General features: G+C 46.0%; 2 protein-coding genes across 3 annotated transcripts in view; one reads left to right on the forward strand and one right to left on the reverse strand.

Moving 5' to 3' along the window:
• Positions 1-21903, reverse strand: part of Tdp1 (tyrosyl-DNA phosphodiesterase 1) — a 74325-nt gene extending 52422 nt beyond the window's left edge. Inside the window, exons 1-6 of one of the 2 annotated variants that reach the window (XM_040742637.1) lie at positions 21839-21903; positions 14901-15466; positions 12643-12686; positions 11552-11607; positions 7686-7782; positions 3010-3044 (exon numbers count right to left, since the gene is read on the reverse strand). In XM_040742637.1, coding sequence (XP_040598571.1) covers positions 3010-3044; positions 7686-7782; positions 11552-11607; positions 12643-12686; positions 14901-15459 — 791 coding nt within the window. In that variant the 5' untranslated portion in view covers positions 15460-15466; positions 21839-21903. Of the gene's footprint in view, positions 1-3009; positions 3045-7685; positions 7783-11551; positions 11608-12642; positions 12687-14900; positions 15467-21838 lie in introns of those variants that run through there. The other variant, XM_040742639.1, reaches the window with a different exon arrangement.
• An 893-nt stretch (positions 21904-22796) lies between these two features.
• Efcab11 (EF-hand calcium binding domain 11) overlaps positions 22797-25982 on the forward strand; it is a 160526-nt gene continuing 157340 nt past the window's right edge. The window contains exons 1-2 of the mRNA XM_040742640.1: positions 22797-22958; positions 23366-23461. Of these exons, the coding sequence (XP_040598574.1) occupies positions 22884-22958; positions 23366-23461 (171 nt within the window). The 5' untranslated portion in view covers positions 22797-22883. The remainder of the gene's footprint in view (positions 22959-23365; positions 23462-25982) is intronic.

Genomic DNA, 25982 nt, shown 5'->3' on the forward strand with positions numbered 1-25982 from the left:
GGACCACAAAAGAGAATGAGATGTTTGGGTCTTGCCAAAAGGAGAAAGTAATTCAAGCTGGCAGACAATAAATTAATGCAGAGCTCGAGAAGTGACAGCTGCTGAGCTATCTTCTCTGTAGTTATGAGATGCAGTCCCTGAAATCTGGGCAAACTGACACACACAGTTGCCACATTAGCAGCTGATTACAATTAAGGATAAGCTAGCTAGGGATTCACGATAGAAGCTTTACAAATATTTCCATTAATCAAGGCATCAATTACGAGGAAATCACGTATCGATGTCAGTGGATCCTATCAAACAGAATTAAGAATTAATTTAAGGGGAGACATATTAATCTTTTCATGTGTGTGAATAAGGTCACAGTTGAAATACAGAAAGGTAAGGAATGAAGTCTCCCTGGAAAAAGCTGGACCCACAGTACTGTCCCTAAGCAGTGGTGTGACAAAAGGGCTACTTCCTAAATGTGAAGAGGAGGCTATGAAGAAGCAAGGGAATGCATGTCAGGCACCTCCACACCAGGCACTGCTTTTGGATGCACTAGCATGTGTCAAGACAATCCCAAGAAGGAGTAATTCTCATTTTACAGCTGCAGACTCTGCAGCTGGAGGAAAGGAGTTATTATCTAGGTCACCAAACGAGCCTGTAGAAGATGGCTGAACTCACACATGCCCATAAGCCAGAGCACTGTGTGTAGGGCACATGGCTAGAGGTGGGAGAGTGACCATTTTATGCTACTAGAAAATGAGTGGGAGATGAGGGCTTGGTGAGAAAATGGCCAGCTGGAGAAGACAGGGAAGAAGCATGTCCCAGCAGGCTGCGGCTGGTCCCCGTTTAGACGAGGACGTTGTCCATTCCGCTGCTTGGGCTGTGTTTCTCCACATTCTAAAGTGGCAAGGAACACACGGTGCCTGGGATTGCTGTGTACCCTATGTGCTCTGAACAAGGTGCCTGGCCAACTGCCTGGTCAGGCGTGTGTCATCCCAGGAACTGCATCACAGTCTCTGTTGGTAGCTCCAGGCTGGGAAGACAGTATTTACTTCATCATACATATTAGTCTGCGCTGTCACCAAAGGAGGAAAAGCTACGAGGACAAAAATGACATCCTCCATACTCGAGACTCAATAACATCATAGGTGTGTGATAAATAACTTTTGTTGGTTTTTTTTTTTGTGAGATGGGGATCTCATGTAGACTGGCCTTGAACTTCTGATCCCCCTTCTCAGGCCCCCAAGAGCTGGGATTACAGGCATGTGTGTGCTGTCTTCCCTGGATTGATAAACAATTCTTAAAATAATGAACAACCCAAATTTCCAGACATGAGTTCAATCCTTTACAAGATACTGCCATCTCAGCAAAAAGTAAACCATGGATACTCTCTAGCTGGGATGGGTTCTACTCCAGTAACTTCTCTGATTGAGAACTATTGGATTTAACTGAGCATGTGTGAGCTGCCATAAGGAGAAAGGGATGATTGAGGCAAAGGAAACAGTGAAGTTAATTGTAGCAGTGAGCAAACAAGAACAAATTAAAAACTAAAGTTAAGGGTGAGTTCTCTCCCTATTTACATCCTCAAGGAAAATCCATGTATTCTACGTGTTAGTTTTGATAAAGAACCTAACACTTTAAAACGAAGGATAGCTTCCCTGTGCCCCCTCCCTGCTCCATTCACGGTGAAGCGACATCACGCCAGCTGTGGAGCAGACCTTCTGAGTCCTCAAGTCTCTCCCAGGAGTGATAGCATAACCAACCCATGACAGCCAAGCTCTCGCATTGCCTGCTAGTCTGGAGGAGCACAGGGCTTTTCCCTTGTAAAGCTCATTACAGAGTGCAGACAACATGGTCAGCATAGAAATCCGGCACTGGTGGCCTAGCAAATCCTGCCAGAGCCCACACGGGGACAGGGCTGGCGGAAGGCATTCTAGAATCAAGGATGCATTTATCCCGGGTTTCAGCTAAGGGTGGGAGACAAGCACTTCCTGCCTGCCTTATGGCTAAGCTGCCCCCATTGATGACAATCTGTATTCTGAGCTTAAACTGGCATCCTGTGAGCTCAGCGCCGGAAAATGAGTATTTTATGTATGAGTCAGGTGCTTGAGTTCACTCTGGGTCCTCAAACCCTGCCCCCTAGTGGACAGAATCTACCAAATAGGGGTGGTCTGTAGATGTGACCATCTCTATTCAGGGCATTAATAGGCCTACAGCTTTACAGAGAGGCTTAACTGCTTCTGCTCTGGCTCCCTTTCCAAAGGAATGGCAAAAAACTGTTTTACATGCACAGAGAGAAAAGCAGCCACAATACTGTCATTTCAGGTCACTGCTTCAGCAAGAAGCAGACAGACAGATGACCAACACTCACGCTAGGAGATGGCGTCCTACCTGGGGGCAGCCAGCCCCATACTCCCACCATTGGTTTAAAAGCCAGAAGAGGCTTTGTCACAGTCTTTTGACAAATCCTTTCCAGAGAAATGATTTAGAAGAATATTAAAATAAGGACAACCATGCTTTGCTTTCCACATTTGTAAAGCCACATTGCAAAAGGACTCAGCGAAACTCCTGTAAAATTAAGTTAAGAAAGACAGAGCACACTGTCATTTGGCACAATGTGCCAGGTAGGAAGGAGCGGGCCAGGATTGCCAATTACATCTCAGGAGCTCATTTGAGCTGGGATAGGCCTGGCAAATTGGCAACTTCTGGTGAAATTAGTTATGGGGCTGACTAATAAGAGACTAGTCAACATAACTCATTCTTGCCAACATTTGAGAGGCAGGGACACCGTAAGCACTGATTGTGCACATAGAACCATCTATGGCCACAAGGACCACTTGGAATTCTGTGCTCCCGAGCAGCCATGACTGATGTCCTGAGCAACGGGCAAAGACCCCTGAGTTACAGATTCACACTTCCATGCTGATGGCCTGTATCTTGGAATCAGGTCTTAAAGCTCCTTGCTTGTATCCTTTGGCCAATTAAAATCATACCCCCCCCCATTTAGTAAACATTGCTTACGTGTGATGTGTTCCAAATGCAATATCCAGCTTTGCCTAGGACAGAAAAGATGTAATTTATTTTAAAAGTCTCACTTAATATTTACTATTCCTATCTACTGGAAATTGAGGGGAAGGGACCAAACCAACTTTTAAAAAACTGTCTTACTGCCCTCTATTGGATAAACACAAGACAGCTTTTTTATTATTTATTCATTTTATTTTATTTTAAATGGTTTCTCGAGACAGGGTTTCTCTGTGAAGCCCTGGGTGTCCTGGAACTCACTCTGTAGAGTAAGCTGGTCTTGAACTCAGAGATCCACACGTCTCTACCTCCCCAGAACTGGAACTGAAGGTGTGAGGCTCCACCACTACCACCCAGCAGAAGACAGCTTTTATTATAGCACCCACTAAGGTCCATTTAAAACACTTTTTGTTTGTTTGTTTTGTTATCCAACATGATTTAATACATACTGCATTTTAAACTACAGCACTTATGAGTGAGAAGCATAATTTCTGCAGCTGCCAAAAGCCTAATAAAATAAATGTGATTCTACACAAAGTTTTAAATGAGCTATTTGGCTTCTACTGCAGGATTAAGATGAACAAAGTCTTAAGAAGACATTTAAAATAGCATCGGATGTGGTGGCAACATAAAGCCATCGTGAGGTTAGAGTAAAAGAGAATGTTTCACACAAAGGCAGCAAAAGCTGAAAGTAAACGATGGTAAACCCACCTTGTACTCCATACTGACAGCTTTACAAGCAGGTGCATGCTTTCTGAGAGCAAAACTTTCTATCTAAGCCCTAGCACAGCAAGACCCTAGTCAAGCAGAATATGCCAGAAAGAACAGGTTATGGAACAAACAAGCAGCTGAGTGACCAGTTTAGGAAGACACTGCCCCACAATTCGCCTGATTTTGGGGAAGACCTACATTCTCTGCTCCTGCCTCTTTAAAACAGGTGGTTGTCGTGAGCCTCAGAGTTTCTGGGAGAGGATGAGAAAGTTCGCGCAAGACCTTAGGAAAGAGGCCTGTTTGCTGTGAGCAACACAGACGTGTGAACTGTGATGCCAGTGCCCTCTCCCCACCGCACGAGGAACGACAGGACTGGCTGGGGGGCAGAATGACCACATGGAATACACCTAGGTACCACACAGTCTGCAGCTTGGGGGCAATGGGTAGACCAGCATGCATTTGTGTTTTCTTGGCCAGAGAAGAAAGCTATGAACTGTACTTTGTGTCTTTACAATTACAAAATCACTTATCAGCTGATTTTTAACTGAGGAAGAACAGTGGTTAAGAGAACCAGCTTCTAAATTTAGCTTGGCTACATGTTACACACTTTCAGGCACAAACAACGAAGCTGAAAGTAACTTCAATGGGTCCTCTTTAATGCGTGCTTTTTGAGGGCTAATGCACCAACTCTTTCAAATGCTGTAATGAATGCCATTAGCAATCCATTTGATACATGGACAAATTAGATTTAAACAAATGGGAAGTGCCAAGGCCAGAATGAGCATCGTGGAATGAACCTTCATGCCATGCCCATCCTTCAACTTACGTCAGAGCCGAAGCCCAGGCGTGTCAGTGTTTAGTGAGAGGACTTGATGGTGGTAAACAAAAGCAAACAAAGCCATGGACGGGGGAGGGGAGGGCACCCAATACAGTCAGTGTCCTCTTAGATACCAGAGTGCACCCCCACAAGGCAGGAGGAACCTCCATCAGGAACCCGAGGGACCTGTACCAGGATCGGAATTCTCAGCTTCTGAGATGGCTGTCATTTAAGCTGACCAGTCTCAAAATAAAAATAGTCTCCATCCAGCCATGTGGCTACAGTAGCCCGGGCATATTCAGACACGCAGACATAGAGCTGGGGCAGAACTCAGGTAAAGTGACCGTTCGCCACCACCATGGCCTCGATGTCCAGCCCCAAGCACTAAACACATACCCAACTGATTCCTTGAGTGTTATTACCAGAAAAAGTCAAGATGGAGAGGCACTTCAGTAGGTCAGGATGGGGCCATGATTCTCCTGCATCTCCCACGAGAGAGGCGTGCTCCAGAAAGGTGCCTTGCAAAGGTCTGTGAGAAGTGTGTCTGTGCGCCCTCTAGTGGCCATTCTGCTCTCGGGCACCAAGCTTTCCTAAACCTAGTGGTATTAGGTGACTGCGGTCTGAAGACTAATCATGGGCTTTCGGGATAACTGTGTCAGTTTTCTTTCCCTCTTCTGTTGGTGGATATCAAAGCAAACAGCAGAATTTTAGGGAACTGCTAAACAAAGGCACAAAAGATATCTCTGTGCACAGATGGACCACAAACCCTTTTCGTGGAAGAGGATTTTCATAGTGATACTGAGGACAGAATCCAGGGCCTTGTGGATACTAGGCAAGCACTGTAGCATTGAGCTGTATCCACAGTCCAGAAGAGGATGTGGTTTGCGGCCAAAGTGACATAATGTGCAATGGGTTAAATCAGAAAAAAAAAAAAACGCTGGAGGTGTTTAAAAGTGACCTAATGTTTTCTGTTTGAAACAAAAACATAGATACTATTTAGAGCTGGAAGGAGCTTTATCAGATGTGAGTTGAAACTGTCACATCATGAGAGAGACACTAGAAGGAAAATTACAAAGAAAGGGATCCAGGTATCATGTCTCTAAGAGCAGAAGCCTTGGTGTGTACACGTGTGTATGGGACATGCAGTAAGCACATCCATGTGTGTGCTTGGTGGCCAGAGGAGGACTCTGATTCTCTTGAGAAAGTTTTCCATTGAGCCTGAAGCCAGGCAGGCAGCCAACAAGCCCAAGGTCTTCCTTTCTCCACCCAGACAGCAGAGGGGTTACAGGCATGCATGCAGCCTCCTGACTCTTTCCATCTAACACAGCAGAGGGGTTACAGGCATGCATGCAGCCTCCTGACTCTTTCCATCTAACACAGCAGAGGGGTTACAGGCATGCATGCAGCCTCCTGACTCTTTCCATCTAACACAGCAGAGGGGTTACAGGCATGCATGCAGCCCTCTGGTTCTCCACCCCACACAGTACTGGGGTTACAAGCATGCATGCAGCCTCCTGACTCTTTCCATCTAACACAGTTCTGGGGTTACAGGCATGCATGCAGCCTCCTGACTCTCTCCACCCCACACAGTACTGGAGTTACAGGCATGCATGCAGCCCTCTGGTTCTCCACCCACACAGCAGAGGGGTTACATGCATGCATGCAGCCCTCTGGTGCGTCACCCCACACAGTACTGGGGTTACAAGCATGCATGCAGCCTCCTGACTTTCTCCACCCCACACAGTACCAGGGTTACAGGTGTGCATGCAGCCTCCTAACTCTTTCCATCTAACACAGTTCTGGGGTTACAGGAATGCATGCAGCCTCCTGACTGCATCCTACACAGTACTGGGATTTATAGGCGTGCATGCAGCCCCCTGGCTTTTTCCACCCCACACAGTATTGGGATTTATAGGGGTGCATGCAGCCCCCTGGCTTTTAAAGTGGTTATAGAGATTCTACTTGGATCCTCAAGCTTGTACAGGAAGTACTTTTTATCCAGTGATACATCTCCCCAGTCCATGAACAGAAACCTTGAGCCCACTATACTACAGGAGAAAAAACTGTAGCTGTGGCTCACAACCGTTCCTCAGGGATGGTGGTAACCATGCCGACAGAGGCAGGAAATGGTGAAGGTTCTACCTGCTACTTTGCAGCTACCATTTCCAAGAAAGGAATGTTTAAAAAATCCCCTGAACTCCTTTTCTTCCCATTTTTTGCAAGCTTGTTGCTCAAAATAACACATGGAATTAAGAGATGCTTTTAGATGTAGAACATATAGTAACTGCTATAACAAAAGCCCAAGATTCATCAGTCACACTTCAGCCTGGCTACCGAGCATAGGGCAAAATCATGGAACATACAGAGAAAGTGGATGAGGCTTTTGTTGCCCCATCTTCCTCTCTGCTTTGGTTTCGGTACACCATTGCTGGGTGTTCCTTCACTGGGCTGGGATCTCATGCCATGTAGAACTCTCTTCAGTTTCCTAACAGGCTTTTAATCTATGGGTCTCTCCATTTCTCTGGCTGACATGAACAGGCTTTTAATCTATGGGTCTCTCCATTTCTCTGGCTGACATGAAACAGAACTCAGGGCAGTTAAAGTGCCAGTGGTGGCTAACAGAGGTCAGAAGTATCACAGAAGCCATTAGCAGCTGCGTTAGAGAGATCCAAAGCCATTGGGCAGCATCCGGGAGACTGATGCTGAAACCCAAGTTACAAGGAGCACAGGACAAACTAAGCACGGTGAGCGCGGGCTGGCCCAAGCAGAGGAGCATGCTGCACTGAACATGGGAAAAGGAAGCTCAGCCCTGAAACCAACTACAGGAAGAGAACACCTGGCCTCAAATACAGGAATCTCTGCACGAGCCAGGAAGACACAAATTGAACTGTGTGGTTCCAGAGAGCAGGAAGTCTGGACCACCATGTAGTAGACACTACAAGGCAGACTCCAAGTCAAGATAAAGAAAAAAGTCTTTCTGAACCATGGAGTCCCCACTAGCCTTCACTATGACAGGAGTGTTTAAGTCAACAGGAGACAAGTTAAGTAGCTGTTGGTAAAACCAAAGCAGGGGTTGCTGCCCAAAGGGGAGGATGGACGCAATCAGCTTGTAGACTGAGCACGAGGTAAGGCAGGAGCAGCTTACCTGGCAGAGGGAGATGTTTGCATAGGGCTTTGCCTGGGCGTGCAAGCGTGCCTTGTCCTCTCTCTTATCGCCGTGCACAATCAGGATTGGTTTATTTCTGAAAAGACATTGGAAATGTTTAAAGTGCATTGTTCACAAAGCTGGCTTTGTTGTGGCTAACCACGTGACTGTCAGTGCTCATTCATTAGTTCCCAAGCCTGGTCAACTGTGATTGAGTTACAGCTCTACAAAATTCCTGAGTGTTGGTTTTCCTTGGTTCAAAGGAGCACACAGTGGGTTCTGTGCTCTTGTTTCAGTGGAATCAACTAAAGATATGGAGTGGTGAGATGGATAAAGATATGGGTAAGTAGGGCACAGGTGCTTGCCCACAAGGCTGATGACCTCAGTTTGATGCCCTGGAACCCATGATAGAAGGACAGAACCAACTTCTACAACTTGTCCTCTAATCACAAGTATATCTTGGCACGGCATACACACATTTACATGCCCCCACACACAAAATAAATAAATGAGAATTAGCAAAAAAAATTAGTTAAAAAAAGACAATTTTGTTTCCTTTCCTCTGTGTCTTAAACCAATAATAGTTTTATATTTCACCCAGTACCTGTTCACCAGACATTTATTACATGCTTTATGTACTGTGCAGGATCCAGGACATAAAAGTGAACAGTCCTAAGCCCCCAGCAAGGTGCAGACTTGCTAACTGACAGTTAGCACACTGCACATTTTTCAAGTTTGAAGACTATAAAAATGTCCTTCAGGAACACATTAAAGATTTTTCCTGTTTACTTATTTTGAGACAGGGTCTTGATACACAGTGCAGGATGGCCTTAACTCGACATGTCGCCCAGACTAGCCCCAAACTCCGTAATCCTCTTCTATAGCCTCCCCGGTGCTGGAATACAAGCATAAACCACCATGCCTGGCTTTAAAAAGACTTTTAAGAAACACTTCATCTTCTTCAGCTAATCCTCAGAAATCAATGTATCTTTACCAACACTCCCCAAACAAGAAAAAATGGAGCTTTCTCCAACAAGCACCCAAGCAAGGTCAACAACTGCAGCTGCACTTATGCACTTATGCTGTGCCGCAGAAGGCATGGAAGGCAGCATTGGACTGCAAAGCACCACAGGGCACACCCATGCAGAGGTGCCGTCTGACTGCCCCGTACTCGTGCTAGCTTTGCTCTGGCAGGACTGGATATGAACCAATCTCTGGGTGGTTTCTGAAGTCGCCTTGAGCCTTGTATCTTCAGGACTTTCCCAAGATGCATCTGCTAACAAGGGGGTAGAGAGAAGGAGGACTACATCCTTTAGTGCTGTAACAAAGTGCCACAAACCAAATGGCATATGCCACAACAATCTGGAGTGCCACAGTTCTGGAAGCAGTAGGGCTGAGATCTGGTGTTAGCAGCCTGGTGCCAGCAGCCTGGTTCCTGCAGGGGACCAAGGTAGAACCTGGCCCAGGCTCACTCTGGCTTCTGTGGGCCTCAAGCATTGCTTGGCATACAGATCGCATTCTTCTTTTGACTTCTGTCTTCTCTGTTGCCCTGTCCAACTACTTCCTTTTTATAAGGGTGCCAGCCTGTTGGATTAGTCCTCCCCAGTGAGCTCATTTCAACTTGACTCATGATTTCTGTAAGACTTGACCTACAAATATAGTTACACGCAGAGGTGCTGAGGTATAGGAATCCAAACGGTCAGTTTAACCCACAAGAGCCACTGAAGGAATTATAGCCCACACTCGGTCAATAATGTGGAAAGGTAACATCTGATTTCAAGGTCCTTGAGAAGCAAAGGGGAAAAGACCAGAAAGCAACAGTCTAACGCTCAGGGACACACTGCCGAGAAGAGCTGGAGGCAAGCACAACTTACTCCCATATATCCCATCTCTCTTTCCTTAGCAAAACCCTGATTTCATGTAGGGTAAGATGGGCTCAGTTAGAAGACCACATATCCAGCCTTAGAGATGGTTAGTGTCACGTGACTGAACTCTGTTCCACAAAACGGAAGAGACTCAGGACCAGTCAGAACAGCTCAGAGTGGCATGGATGGAATATTAGTTCTCTCTTTCTTCTCCTCCTTTCTGCTGCGTGGAAAACAGACAGGTGGACTGAACCTTAGGTTGTCATTCTGGACCATTAAGTAACTCTGAAGACTCAAGTCAAATCCCAGGATGGTGGGACAGAATGACAGAAAAGGTGGGTAGCTAAGTCACAGAAAAATCCCTGGCAGTCTCTACCTAAACAACAGACAGCTACCATTTGGAGTTCAGGCTGCAAAGATTTTACTTAATTTCATTTTTTAAATCTAAGCTACTGTTATTTTGAGTTTTCTGTTAATACGCAACTACAGTAAATGTTCTTTTAGTCAACCAAATGTAAGCCCTAGTATGGCAAAGCTGCTGAGGAAATCTCCACCTTTTACACTAATGCCAGAAGTTTCCGCAATGATGCCTTAACACGCACCGAGGTCTTGATGAAGTTGGCATTCTTTCTTCTTGCTGTGTCTTCCTCCTTCCTACTTGCTGTCAGGGGATTCTGCACAAATCTGTGTTATGAACACAAATGGCCCTGTGTCACATGCATGGCTACAGTGACTTGGTCTTTATTGCTTCACAGGAGGCTGAAGAACGGCAGAGGGAGCACTGGAAGTCTACCAGCACCTCAGCTTGGGTGAAGGATGGCCCCCTTTCTTAACTTCAGATACGGTTCTGGAAGAATCATTTGGGTTGGCACATGAAGACCATTGGGAAAGAACAGCTCTGATGTGCTGAGCCAAGTGTGGCATGCTGTCCGGGTTTGGGCACACATACGCATCTAGATACCACACAGAGACGACTGTTTCCTTCACATTAATATTACCGGTGAAGTCTTGTTACTTGAGTTGGAATTTGTCCTTTTCTAATTCTGGAAAGGGCAGAGTGGAAAATACTAAGTCTATGAAAAGACTGTGTGTGACTAAATAGGTAAAAAGTGTTCTTAAGCAGAGGCGGTAACTCGTTTGTAAGTGTTTGCACTGTAAACATGAAGACCTGAGTTGGATTTACAGAACCAGTGTGAAAGATGCCAGGCATGGTAGCGTGCACATGTAATCCACAGCTGGGAGGCAGATATAGGTAGATCCCTAGGCTGGGCCAGCAAAAGAACCTGTCTCAAAAAATAGAATAAAATACAATACAAAAGGAGAGAGGAGATGGCTCCTGAAGATAAATACTCAAGCCTACACACAACACACACACAGACACACAGACAGACAGACACACACACAGACACACACACACACACAGACACACACACACACAGACACACACACACACAGACACACAGACACACACACACACACACAGACACACACACACACAGACACACAGACACACACACACACACAGACACACACACACACAGACACACAGACAGACAGACACACACACAGACACACAGACAGACAGACACACACACACAGACACACACACAGACACACAGACAGACACACACACACAGACACACACACAGACAGACACACACACATACACAGACACACAGACAGACAGACACACACACACACAGACAGACACAGACACACAGACAGACAGACACACACACAGACACACACACACACAGACACACACAGACACAGACACACACACACACAGACACACACAGACACAGACACACACACACACACACACACACACACACACACACACACACCCCAATAACTAACTAAATGAATAAAATGCTGTTCTCCCCAAACAAGCGTTTTCTGTTTACAATGATATCAGGTGAAGTATGGAGAGATGGGTGGCTGGTCTGAGAAGTGCAAGGCTCACATCTGCCACACTCTTTGCACTCTGGCAGGACTCACCTGAATTCTGGAGGATACTGCTTTATGAGCCAGTCCACGTCAAAGCAGTAGTTAAACTAGACGGGGGAAAAGCAAAGTAAGTAAGCCACAGATATGTTCATAAGATAACAGGATTTCCAAAGCAACCATGTGCTACAGTGTTCATTAACCTAGTTAGTTATGCTGCAGATTTCATCTTGAAGAGCACTAGGTTAAAGGAATTGGCATAAATGAAGCCAAATGCCCAAAATAGGTTCTAAGGATATTATTTGCACATACTTTGGCAACATTTGTACTGTTGGTGGTGTTATTACATTATTTCTGACAGTCCTGGCTCACAAACTCCCCTGAGGTATCAGAGACAAAGATCCCAGGACTTTTGGGAAAGGCCATTTCCTGTTAGCACAATTTATCAGTTAGCCTGGTACACTCTAACTTGTTCATATTTAGTTCAATAGTGCTTTCTTTATGGCCAATCCTGGGCCCAGGGGCTCAGGTCTAGCAGAGAAAGGATGCACAGACACACCCCCTTTGTTTTCTATCTAGAGATCAGGACACATCATACAGGAGGGTGGCGCCTCTGCTTGCTTCAGGAACAAGATCCCCACCCCCAGCCCCTTTTCTGACTAGTCCTGAGCTTCTCGACCGTTAGGATGACTTGTCAGCACTGAGGGAACAGCCCAGGGCAGCCAGAGCCCTGGCACACACACAAGTAGTCACAAATCCCACTCCTTTCTGGTCAGTGCAGAGCGTCCATTGTCTGAAGCAACTCACACTTGACTTAGTCTTCACCATGCCGCCCTCCCGTCCCCAGGGGGCTGCACCAGCATCCCACAAGGTTGGAGGTTTCCTCCTGACTCTTCCACGTAAGAATATGAAGGGACTTCTTGGCCAGTCCTTGCGGCCTGAGCAAGAATCGAGTGCTTTTCTGTTAGTAGCCTCCATGCTCTATGTTGATGGGGACCAAGTGAGAGACTGCCTTGTGTGGATCTCACAATACAGCCAGGCTCCAGGCAGATGCCAGCTAAGGGGACACTGTATAGGACCGAGGAGTCCATCTCCTGTCTCATATCCTCCTCACCCAAGGAAAAGACAACTTACCATAAACTCACCTGAGCTGAAGAGACAAGTGTCCCAAACAGAGGGGATAAGATATCTACAAAGACAAAAACAAATGGATTCTCAGATAAAAAAAAAAAAACCCTCTATAACCACCACCCTTTTCGATGGCAGTGACAATCAACAAAAGAGTAAACTGAAAAAGCTCTAAGGCTAGACTGTAATATTCCGCAAACCCAATGAAAACATTTCCTTATAGGACTTAATATTTGTCACATTCTTTGACCAGGTAGAACGTAAACTAAAATCTAAAACTTAAGTCCCGGATGACTGCTTAATCTGGACTCTGCTGATGCATCATTCATGACGTCTGTTCTTCCTGGACCTCTTTACCTCCTTCTGCACCATCTGAATCTGCAATGGTGCTCCCCTGTAGCCTCAGAGAACCCGCTTCCTGAACAGTACACTCTCATTCTTGGGACCCTAGGTCACCTCTGAGGTCATCCCCTTGGTTCCCCTCAAGCCTGACTTTGGACAGATTAGAAAGGGCACTGTTCATTAACTACACCACGATCACCACCGCCTTGCATCTGTATAGGACTTCTTAGGGATAGACACTGCTCTTAGCACTTTCGATGAATGAGGTAAGGTGCTACTCTTCCTTTTGGATAAAGGGCATCTCAGAAGGGTCAGAGAGCTAAGGTTTGACCCAGGATGCCTGGCTCTAGGTTGCTGGTGCCGACTGTGTTGCCTCAGAGAAGGAAATGGGCTAGTTCACTTATTTGACTTAGTTCACTGGGCGCTTCCTGTCCTCTAGACATTGGGTGAGATGTGGGGGTACAAAGAGTTTGAAGGAACAAAATGACCAGTAGGAAAGCTCCTCCTCATTTTGAGACCAGCAGAGTTAGGAGATAAGCTTCAATACAATCTTCCAGCTGGCCCCCATCTACACCTCTAGCTTTTTAAACTTTGCCCATTTTCCAGGGTCCACTGGAAGGCCGGTGTCCTCCACAGGATCTAGAAAACCTACGATTACAGTTAGTGTTAGCACGATACATCAAACAACATGGATTTAGATCCAAGAACTGGACTCAAATGTGGCTCTACCACTTAACAGCTCTGTGACCTTGGGTAAGTGATTTAACTTTTCTGAACTGTCGATCTGTCACATGTCCAAGGACATCCGATCATCTTTTTAGGCTGTTCTGACAATTAAAATATATGTAAAACCCTCATGATGTCATCTCCCCCCTCCTTAAATCTCGGTGCTGACAGCAAGTCGTTACTGCTTTATTACATAGAGCAGTCATTCCGTACTCCACTGTTTCCTCTGTCAATCTCTCTCAGACAAAGCAAAACCACTGGCAACTATCTCATACAACTTCAGGGCACCTACATAAGAGATACTCAAATTTGTAGAGCTGCACTTACTACTACGGAATTAAACCCACCAACATCTACACAGTATACAGGAAAATGTAGGGTACGATCATGCATTTGGTATGGAAAAACTACATTGAGAATGAACATAATTGGGCTGGAGAGATGGCTCAGTCGTTAAAGGCTAGGCTCACAAGCAAGTGAATAATCATAATCTATGCTGTGAATATCAACTGGAAAAACGATAATGCGAGAGAATGCTTATTATGTCTGCTCACTTCACATATCTGCTGTTCTGAATCCTCATCCCATGCTGTGTCAACCAGAGGGGATGTGTGGCAAAAAGGGAATCTGTGCCCTTTGAGTCTCCATGTTTCACAGGTCCTCCACAGGAAGCAGAGAACCACGAGACCATTCTCTGCCTCATACCTAAAGCATCCACCTGCTTACAACAGTACTCATTTTTGCTTCTTTTCCTAGGAACCCGAACCAGGCTCTCAAGGCTCTCCAACACCACTAGGCACTGTTATTCCCTGGAAGCCTAGAGAAAGCATAGGCCCTGACCCCCGAGAGTTTGATTTGATGAACCTAAGATAGAGCTGAGAAGCAGCATTTCCAAGGCCCAGGTGATTCTGATGCTGCTGGCCCAGGGACCATATGGACCACCATGAAGCTTTGGCACTTACTAGCGCTACCAGTCAGGTTTAGTCTTCACTTGAAAAGTTAAACAATTCTAAGCACCGTGCCAAGCATTACCAGGGGCTGAGCCGCAGGGGCCTTGAGAAGGACCCTTGGGATGGCACCTGTCTGCCACACGCACTCAGGGTAAACAACCCTCCCACCAGTAGTTAAGACAGGCTCTTAAAGGCCACTCTAAGCTGTGCCTCTTGCTTTACCAAGCGTAGCAGCTCCTAGGTGCCCTTGTCCTTACCCCTGATGTGGAGGGCTTTGGAGTTGTACTTTGCCTTAATCCCTGAGACTCTAGTGAGGTAAAATTGGAAAGGGTTCCCTTTATCCAGCATGTCCCAGATGTCCTGGCCTTCCCCTGAGGTCTCGTATTCATCGTCTGCCTTTTGGGACCTATGGCTGGCAGGAGGGCTGCGATCTACGACTTTCTGGGCAGTTGTCATGTTGGGTGAGGAGACATGTTTTTTCTCTTGAACCACCATGTACATAGGCTGTCCCTGCTTTGTCTCTGGCTGCTGTTCATCATCGCTGCTGGACAGACACCAGCCGAGACCGTCTGTGGAATCAGTCTTCTGCCTTTTGGGGGGTAACACTGAGTCTGTGGTGCTGAATTTCACAGGTGAGAGCTGTCTCTTGTGCGCGGCCTTGCGGGCCTCTGAGCAGGAGTACGCGGGCTCCTTCGCTGCTCCCTGCCCAGCCTGGGGGAGAGAGGATGTTGACGGCTTGTCAGGCTTGGGCTTTTCATCCTCGCTGTCATCACTGCTGGATATTGTCCACTTCCCATAGCTGCTCTCCTGGGACATTATACTTCTGAAAAGGAAGGATGGAGACTTTATTTCCTACTCAGTAGGTAACGTACCTTTACAGCTCTCAAATTCCCAGTCAGATGAGCGACTGCACTACATGCAGGACTTCTGGCACAGAGGCTGAGCCACTTACCTAAGCCAGGATCTCTTACGTGGGGCTGACTAAAGGAAGCACCCCGACCACCTTCTTCCTGCTGTCTTTCTAGCTAGACCTTGGCCTTAGAAGCCCTAGGAAGGGAGTTAAGGGTAAGGCCATCTTAGGAAACTTAAGAATCATTCTGATCATGTTCATTTTTCATTTATTTTGTTTTTTTGGGGGGGTACTGAACTTAGGGCTTTGTGCTTGCTAGGCAAGCTCACCATTAATGAAAAGAATGACTCTACTTGCTGTTGTATACAGGGATACTCTATGCTGGGGGAGTGGTATGCACGTGTCATGACGTGGAGGTCAGAGGGCAACTTGCCGGAGTCTGTTCTCTCCTACCACATGGAACCCAGGGATTGGACTCAGGCTTGGTAGCAGGCACTTTACCCACAGAACCAATTTACCAGCTCAAATACAAATACTTATTTATCGGGGAGACGGGGACAAATGGAGGTCAGCAAACAACTTGAGGGAGTTGGTTCTTTCTCTCCCCCCATGTGGGGGTCCCAGGGATTGAACACATTAAGTCAGGCTTGGCAGCAAGCGCTTTTACTCACTGTGCCATCTTGCTGGCCCACACTCCAATTTTTAAAGTAAAAGAATTTACAACTTTATCTTCATGCACGTGTAAGTGCCCACAAGACCTCAGGAACAGCTAAGTCTACAGGAGCTCCGAAGCCAGGAGCCTGCATTAGCTTAGGCAAGCCTCTGCTAGGAACACCAAATGACCACTTCTGTGTGTACTATTTATAAGCACTGCTATGAGACCTAACTCATTTCAGACCATTATCTTACTGGCCATGCCATGACTCAAGCGACTGAAACCTGCAGGCCAGGACTTGAACTGAAGCCAAACACTTTCAGCTTTGAAATCACACAGTCGGTCTAATTTATACTCTCTTGCTCTCAGAGGAGCAAAATATAGGTTAGATGTACCTTTGGTGTTGGCTACAAAACGCATTCAAGCTAAACAGTAAAGGGCTAAGTGGGCTTTCTAGCAGCTCCGTCATGCAATGCCAGGTTAGGTCAGAACTCTGAAGAAAACTAAAATAAATATTCAGAAATATGTGCTCCCGTAGTCTGGGCATCTGCAGGCTTGTTTTATAGCTGAAGAAGATACACTGTGAGTGGGGTAAACAAAGACAAAAAGCAGTATTCCAAAGAACTTGCAACCCTCACCAACTGAAAAAAGCCAAAACACCAAAATAAAAATGCCAAAACCTCAGAAGTAGGAAAGCTTGACCTTACATTAGCTTTTCAGATGAATTACACATGCACATTTAAAGGTAAATACATATTAAAAATTACACACACACTCGGGAGGCAGAGGCAGGCGGATCTCTGTGAGTTCGAGGCTGGGCTGGACCGACAGCCTCCAAAACAACACAGAGAAACTCTGTCTCGTAAAACCAAAAAAAAAAAAAAAATTACACACATATACACACACACAGTTTTAAGGTATCAGTCACTTTCCTCAATTTCTCCCTTACCCAACTTCAATTAATTCCAGTTGTTGCACACGAGGTTTCTTCTGTAAATTACACTTTTCAAGGAGCTCTTCTACAGAGAGCATGAGGCATCCTTCATAGCTCAGTGTTACACTTAACTTCAACTGCTTTGAACACAACAGTCAAAGTGTGGGAGCTGCAGAGTGGGCGAGGTCACCTGCTCCGGCAGTAATAGATGACCCCAGGCTCTGTATGTATTTTTGAACTTGAGTCTGCTTTCTAAAAGGTTTGTGTTATTTTCTTTGGTGTCCAACTCATTTCTAGAGGCTGTGAGAACCCAGCTTAGGGATTTTCCTAAACAGTTTCTGATCTATGTGGTTTAAGAAACCAGCTTGTCACAGCTAACCAAGCTGTGATAGGTGTACCCTGCACAGGGATGTTTGCAACAGGAGACTTTATTTAAAAGAGCTCAGATGCAGGTGTTTCTGAACTTGCTGTATCTTTTTATTTTAACTCACACCCCTTATACTAGACTGTAGAGCAGAACTACTTAAGCAGACTGATGAAAGATCTGCTTGATCTTATGAATTAAAATTTCTCAGTCTGGGTGTGGTGGCTCACACCTGTAATCTCAAGGCTGAGGCAAAAGGATCTTGAGTTTGTGGGTAGTTTGGATAATATAGTAAGTTTGAGGCAAGCCTGAGCTACATAACAAGACTGTTTCAAAACTAAGTTATTTTTTTTTTAATTTTGTGAATGCCTGCGTCTACAATGAGTGTTGGTACCCCAGGTAACCAGAAGACGGCTTTGGATCCCCCTAGAGTTAGTTACAGGTGGTTGTAAGTTACCCCTACACGGATGATGGGAACCGAGTTCAGATCTCTAAGGAGTAGTACATACTCAATTGCTGAGCCATCTGTCTAGACACCCTGCCTTTAACCTGGGTGGGTTGTCAGATGTATCTATTTCTGTAGCAAAGACTTGAGATTACAAGGGACAGGTGGACCCTCAGGGGTCAGTGGCTAGCCGGTTTAGCTAGGCTCCCTGGTGAGTTGCAAGGCAGTGAAAGCAACCAGTCAGAAAACAAGAACCACAAACCCAAACCACCTGTATCCACCCCTCTACAGACAACAGAAAAGAAATGGAACCGGCTTAGACACCCATCGGTAGGTGAATGGAGAACGGAGGTGTGGCACAAACACGCTCGCACGCGCACGCGCACACACACACACACACTCACTGACATTTTACTCAGCTGTAAAGAAAAATGAAATTACGAAAATTTCCGGAAAGTAGACGGATCTGGTCAATATTATATTAAATGAGGTGACTCAAACTCAGAAAATCAAAAGCCATGTGTTCTCTCTCACATGAATGTAGGTTTTCTTTGTGTGTATGAGTATAAATGGATGTGAATGTGGGTAAAACCTAAGAGCTAGAAAGGAGTAGAAGAGAGGGTAAGAGGTGCTGAGGGAACACGGGAAACGAGGGTAAAAAAGACACCTGAAATCACAGAGACAGGATGGGGCAGGGCTGATCTACTAAAAACACACTTTGCAAATGACATGATACTTTGCATACTAATTTAAAAATATCTTTTTCCAAGACAGGATTTCTCTGTGGCTTTGGAGGCTGTCTTAAAACTAGCTCTTGTAGACCAGACTGGTCTCGAACTCAGAGATTCACCTGCCTCTGCTTCCCGAGAACAGGTATCAAAGGCGTGCGCCATCAACATTCAGTGCTAATTTAAAATTTTAATTAAAATTTAAAAACTCCAAACAAATAAAGGCAGACTGAGGAATGACGCTGTCTTCTGGCCTCCATATGCACATGCATACCATCAAAGAAACATGAACAATACACAAATGCAAACACACATACTCACACCTAAAAACAAAACCAAAACCCTTAAAAGTACTTAGAAGTAGCTGGGGACTCCATCCCCAGGACTGCTCAAAATAAAAAATGAAGTTAAATAAATTAAATACTGGAACTTTCTCTCTACGTTGAGTCTCCTTCTTAAAACAATGAGCAAGTTTCAGAACTGCTGTGAGAAATGGTTCTGCTTCCAGCCTGAGAAAGGAGCTGTTTATAGATTCCTGTTAGCTCCCCGCCACCCAGATTTGCTGTGAACACCTACCCTTCCTGCCCCAGCTCCGGTGCTGGGGTTATAGGTGTGTACCACCAACCCTCGGTCTTTTCTCCCTTTCCAATATATGAGTAAGTTCACAAATTTGTCCCATCCTTGCACACACACCATGCTGATCTTTATCATTTACATGTTGGTTGCTGCAAGGAGCACAGTTTGCAGAATCCAAAGAGATGTTCACCAAAGTCTTCCCCAGGTAGACACAAAGACCACGGCCTGTATCAATAAATCGGAATCTTGGACCTTGAGAACTGTCAGTAGAGTCTCTCTAGAGATTCCAAACTCTGTGGACAGTTTCTCGGGGTTTTAGTGTTGTCTACATTTTCTAGAACCACACGATGGCTGGTGTGTGTGTGGGGGGGGTTGACATCCCTACCAATTGCATAGAACAAGATGGTAAATAAAACAAACAAATCTTTGAAAAAGACATTTCTCAGAAATCAAAACACTACATGCAGTTGAAGTTTGGAGATTGCTGACATTCAGTACTATGCTGGAGGGCTGTTTACCACTGCGGGCAATACCCTTTGTGACACACTAATGAAATTGTACCTTGTCATTCTGTCCACCAGGTTACCAACCTCATTATGAAAACAAGGTCCTTGGCCTGCTGAAGAGGGGCTGCTGTGATGTAAATGTCACCATCATGCAGGAAATGACTTCTAATTCGGGAGGACTGGATCTGGTCAGCGTCACATTTTACTGCTCCCCCATGCAGGACCAGGTTCCTTTAGAAACCTCTCAAAAGCTCCCAAGGCCCAGCCTGACAGACTCCCAGTGATTTTCTCTCTGTGGTTTACCAGGCGGTGCCCAGGATAGCAGAAGGGCAAAGTCAGGGCTGCAGTAAGTGATGACAAAGAACGAGGCTGACAAGACAGGTACCCTCTTCCTATCCAAGTCCCAGCACAGATTCAGAGCAGCAGAGTTTCCTCTAGTGGAGGCAGCTGGGACCTGCCCCTCCCTTCCCGTCCCAATTCAGTCTCAGCTTAAATCAAGGGGAAAGCTGTAGTGTGGAAAAGATGCTTTGCATTTGTGCTTTTGAATTACAGTGGTGGGCCCTGGGCTCTTCTACAAGCACCTGTAACACTTGTTTCCCTGTCAGCAGAAATCAGCTACAACGGCAAGATAAAGTCTACTTTGTAAAAGACAGTATTTACATAGGAGTGGATCCAATTAAATATTAAGCAGATAAAAGCATATGTATAAAGAGAATAAATAAAAGCTAGGGAGGCAGGGGAGGCAATGCAACTTGGCAAGCAGTGCACCAAGATGAAAAACAAATCTTATGAAATTCTTTCACTAGACAGTAACTCAGACTGTCTTCAGAGACTTACAAAAAAAAGTTCATGAGATTTGGCTCAGTGGGTAAGAGGGTCTGCAATCCCCATCAAGCCCAAAATGACTCCTGTACCTGTAACTCCAACATTGTGGCAGAGACAAGCAGTTCAGTAAGAGACCCTGATTCAACAGAATGGGGCAGAGAGCAAGAGTCTGGGAGGCACTCAACTTGCGCGCGCGCACACACACACACACACACACACACACACACACACACACACACACACACACAAAGTTGATGCAGAACTTCGCTTTCTCTACCCCCAGCTGAGCAGACCCTGTGGGATATTTCCACTAGTTTACACACTGCTCCTCAAACCTTTGAGACCTAGCTGGACACCAGACTCCTCCATGGAGGTCCTGCCTCTGAGTCCAGTAGCAAGCAGAATTAAGAACTGAGAATAAAGAGTTAACAACATATAGCTTCTATCCTAGGCAAGTTTAATTTCAGGGAGAAAGGCACAAATTAACACATTTTAAAAAATCTACAAGTCAAGATGATTAGATGCTCATTCCATTTTACAGGGATAACCTTTCTTTGGAATCATTTCTGGGGCAGCATGTGAGACCCGACGAGGAAAAGAAATCAGCGGGCTGAAAGACAGGTGAACACCATTCCAGACAGATGGAACCTAACTTGCAATGGGCCAGGAGGTGGTAACAGGGATTCTAACTGTAATATAGGATTGGCCCAGAAAGAAAGGAATGGGAAAGAGAGGTCAAGCTGTCAAAAGCCGAATTTTATTCGAAAAACAATGGGTCTCCCACTCTGTGTTTTAGAAGGAGTGCCTTGGCCCAATTAACCTTTTAAAATGCGTATATCCCGTACAATTCTGTGGACACGTGGCAATAAAGACGCTTCCGAAGAGCGAGGGTACCGGCTGCTTAAGGTGATCGCCATGGAGAAAGCAAATCGTGAAGCTGTCAACTTTCCCGGGCGCTCAGCTCTGCCCAGACACAACTCCAAGGGTACAGACAAGCCCTATTTCACGGTCGTCCCCCTGGTGTGGAAACTGAGGGGAGGGAGGTTCAGAGCCTGCCCCGTGGGGAGCCCCTCGCCTTTGCAGAGCGCCCCGGGGGCAAAGGCTGCAGGATCCCGGGCTCCAGGAGAAGGGGACCGTGCCCAAGGTCCCCGGCCTCGACGCTCTCCTCGAGGTCCGCCCCGAGCCCTGCAGGCCTGCCAACTACCCCATCGGATCTCAGCCGCCGGCGAGCCGCCATGAGGAGGGCGGGCGCAGAGTTACCGCCGCCGCCAGAGACCGCCCCGAGACGGCGCCCACAGCCGCAGACACCTACCTGACCCGCCAGTCCTCCGCCGCCGAGACCCCGCCCCCGCGGCGCGCCCGCGCATGCGCGTGGTTCAAACCCGCCGGCCCCGCGGCCCAGCCGTCGGGCAGCTTCCACTTCCGGAAGCACGCCGCTGGGTCCTAAAGACCGCCCCATTCACGTGAGACCTAGAAAAGGGAAGAGTGCGAGCCACGGGAAACTCAGCTCCTCGCTCTCCGCAGGGTATCTAAATGATTTCCCATAAAACTCAGAGCTTCTAACGACTCTCCTTTGAAACGGGCGTGTTCTTGTCAATCTCAGCGATCTGCCAGAAGGGTAGAGGAGTCTAAGCCAGCCTGGAAAACGGCGCTTTAGTCCACGCTGTGGGATTCTTGTGTCCTTCCTTGAATCAGCCTCATTGCTTCCCGAGGGTTGCAAATTCTATGCAAACACTCTAACGGGTCACATTTCGTTTAATTGTCCTAGACAGAGTTAAATGCTAGGGTTACTAAGAGAGCGAAAATAAGCATAGTGGCTGCCCTGAGAACGCCGTGCAATGACTTGATTTAGAAGTGTACCTTGGAGTTTCTGTGTGTGTGTGTGTGTGTGTGTGTGTGTGTGTGTGTGTGTGTGTGTGTGTGTGTGCGCTTCACATTCTTCTTGTGTCTCCTGCAAATTCTAGAAAAGACGTGGGTCAAAAATGACCAAAGTGAGTTATTGCAAGTTTGGAAGAAAACCTGAAAGCAATCAGAAGACGTTAGAAAAGAAACCTAGAGTCACCGGATCTCCCTCAACGGAGTTGAAGGAGACAAGAAAACTGAGGAGGGATAGAACTAAGCGCTGGGGGCGGGCCTTGATAGCCTCCCCTATGTTAAACAGCGCCTTCGACCAATGACATTACGAAATCAACACCCGTGGCTCGGGGGCTGGCCAATGGGAGGGGACGTTGGAGTTGCGCGGCGAAGTTGAGTCCCAGCGGTGGTGGGCGTGGCCGCGGCGGGCTGTTGGTGCTCTCCCTGGAGAAGCTGAGCTGCCCGGGTTGCTCTGGGCGCTCTCGGTGTGCTTGTTGGTGGCGATGTTCCCGTCAGTGGCAGGAGCCAGGCCGCAGGCACGCGAAACTAGCGCCTCGGAACGCAGGAAATGGGTGGAAGTAGGTGTAGGAGAGCTACCCGAGTTCAGACTCACTTTGACCAGGGCCACTTTTGTCACCTATCTTGGGTTCTAATCGGCTCTGAAAAGAACCTTGCTTAAAGCCAAGTCATAGCTGCAGGACTCTGATTACTTCCATGCCCACCGCACCCACCCTCTTTGCATCACCTTCCGAATCCCAGGACTGAGCTTTTGCGTGGTTTATTTCAGTGGCTTAGAGAAATTGATTTGTTAGTGTAGAGATCAAGACGCTTAACTTTGGGGGTGGGGGCCAGAGAGACGACCTTATCTCAACATTTGTGTTGCTTGAGATTTAAAACTAGGGTAATGAAAGATTACAGCCAGATCGAGTTTTAGATGCTTGTGCTTCTGGTTTCTGGCTAATTGTCAGTGCCTAATATTCCTTAGGTATTTAAAGCATGTGACGAAGACAGCAAAGGCCACTTGAGCCGGGAGGACTTTAAGGTTGCTATTGTAATGCTGTTTGGATACAAACCCTCCAAGGTTAGAATTTTATCTCTTCCCCCCCTTCTTTTCCTTCTCTTTAATCTTCTTTCCTCTCTTTTCTCCCGTCTTTGGATGGGGTAGATAATGCTATAGAAATGAGTCCTAAGAAAACTGGATGGGACTTCTTTCTGACATCTGGAGAGCAAATTACTGATTTATAAGCCCTTCCTAAGATGTCTCCAGTGTTTAATGTCCGCTCCCGAAAGGTCCAACTCGGGTATGAATTGGAGATCTGTGCCAATGGAGCCTACAAAACATCTCGAGTCTCCTAAATTTAGTAAGAAATATGGGATGGCAGAGGATAGGCAGGGAGGCGGAGTGGTGTTGTAATAGGAAGAATTCACCTACTAGCTGATATGTGTAGTAGAGTTTCTGGTGGTTTTCTTTAATGGTTAAAAGTAATGCATCCATACAGTCTACAAAATCCCTTTTCTTTCCACTAGACTAGGGTCCCACCTACCAGGAGATAACCAGTTTCTTCTGTATTATTCTACATACATGTGTAGTCATAGCCTTCTATTGAAAATATTAGTTGCATACTTGTTTTATTTTAACATTCATTTAACATGTCATATTTGCAACAACTCCAAAGCACACACCATTGTCACCTAAAAAAAATAGTTGCATAGTAGTCTCTTTAGCTCATTTACCTTTTGTTGTTGTTTGAATTAATTTCAGTTCCTGCAAGCATTGTTGAAGTGAGCATCCTTTTACGTCTAAACACACACAACACAGAGTTTATGTCTTTGTGGAATATATAGATATACATACATATGTACATACACACACACATATATATATACATATATATATATATAGTGAATATGTAATTGCAGTATTTGGGAGCCTGAGGCAGAGAGATCAGGAGTTCAAGGCCAATTTGTACTATATGATTAGATAACATTTTAAGACAATGACAAACAAAAATAACAAAATTCATAGAAATCTAGTTGGTAAGCTAAGACTCAGGATATATCCATTTGATTTTTTATTGCCTTTTTTTCTGAGAGAGAGAGAGAGAGAGAGAGGCCCAGTGAGTTTCATTAGGGTTATTTATGGGAACATTGGTTAAGAGTTTGTTTACAAGGATATGAGTGCCTTACCAGGGTCTACACTACTGAAGAAAATGTCTCTCTCTTTCCTTGCCAACTGTTAACTCTGTATAAATAAATAATCAGGGAGGGTGGGGTCCCATGAGCCTCTCCCCCCTTCCCTGGCAGAGTGTTGACAGGCCCAGTCTTGTACAGGTAATCACAGCTGTGGTGAATTCAAGAGTGCAGAAATCATGTCTTGCTCAGAAATCAGCATGACATCTCACCACCCCAACTTCCTCTGATTCTTACCTTCTTTCTACACTGCTTTGTGGAGGGTGCATTTGAAACATTGTGGCTGCTACTCTCCAGAAAGGGCTGCGCACCTCCATGGTGATCGGACCACAGCTGACCCACAATGTCCTATTTTAGTAGACAGTTTCCTGCTTACCCGTCTTTGTGCTGTTCTGCTTGCCTGTTACAAGCAGTCAAGAGACCGATCCATTCTTGTTAAGCTGCCGAACCGGAACTAAGCAGAATAGAGACACTGTCCAAATTGAAAAGAGTAAACTGCAACCATCAAGCAGAAGCAGCACTTCTCTGCCTAGAATGTTCTCCCTTTCCCCAGAACTGACAGCTAGGGCTCTCCTGTTCCTCAGGAGTCAGTGTAGCCAGGGACTCTATGGTATCACACTTGTTTACTCTTCCATATGCTTGAGTGCACTACAACACCACAGTAAATATATTCTGTGCCCCCACCACACACACACACACACACACACACACACACACACACACACACACACACACACACTTTGCAGACAGCTTGTGGGATTCCGAAGGTTGGAGTTGCTCAGCTCCTGAACCGCAAGTTATGAGTTCAGAGTGCTAGCCTGGATGGGCTCTGAAATTGCAGCTGCCCCGCGAACCTGCAATCATTTCACGCTGGAGTTCCAAGGCAGATGACCTGGAAAGGCTGAATGTTTTAAAGCGTTGTATTTAACTTGGATCACTTGGAAAGATAACTTATCTCATTTTGCTTTTTATTCCCCTGGAGTCTATTTTAACTGTAGAATATGTGAAAAATTAAATGACAAGTACAGCGGTGTGGTCATGTACATGCACTTGATGAAATCTAATGACTTATAGTTTGCATTGAGAGTTTACATTTTTTATTTTTTAAAGAATTATCTGTGTGAGTGGGTATATGTGGGGGAGTCTGCGGAGATCAGAGGACAACTTATGGGAGTCTGTTCTTTTCTTCAACTATGTGAGTCCCCGGGATAACTCAGGTCACCAGGCATGACAGAAAGTGCTTTTTACCTGCTGAGACACCTTACTGGTCCTTACATTTTATTTTTTGGCAAATGGCATATGTAACTGGTTACAGGTCAGTAAACAATCAAGCAGGATCATAGCAAATCACCTATACATCTGCCAACCATATATACAATAAGCTTTTTATCAGAGAGGAAATGCTCCATGTG

Source organism: Mesocricetus auratus, unplaced genomic scaffold (assembly GCF_017639785.1).
Source record: "Mesocricetus auratus isolate SY011 unplaced genomic scaffold, BCM_Maur_2.0 Super-Scaffold_15014, whole genome shotgun sequence".
NCBI classification, from domain to species: domain Eukaryota; kingdom Metazoa; phylum Chordata; class Mammalia; order Rodentia; family Cricetidae; genus Mesocricetus; species Mesocricetus auratus.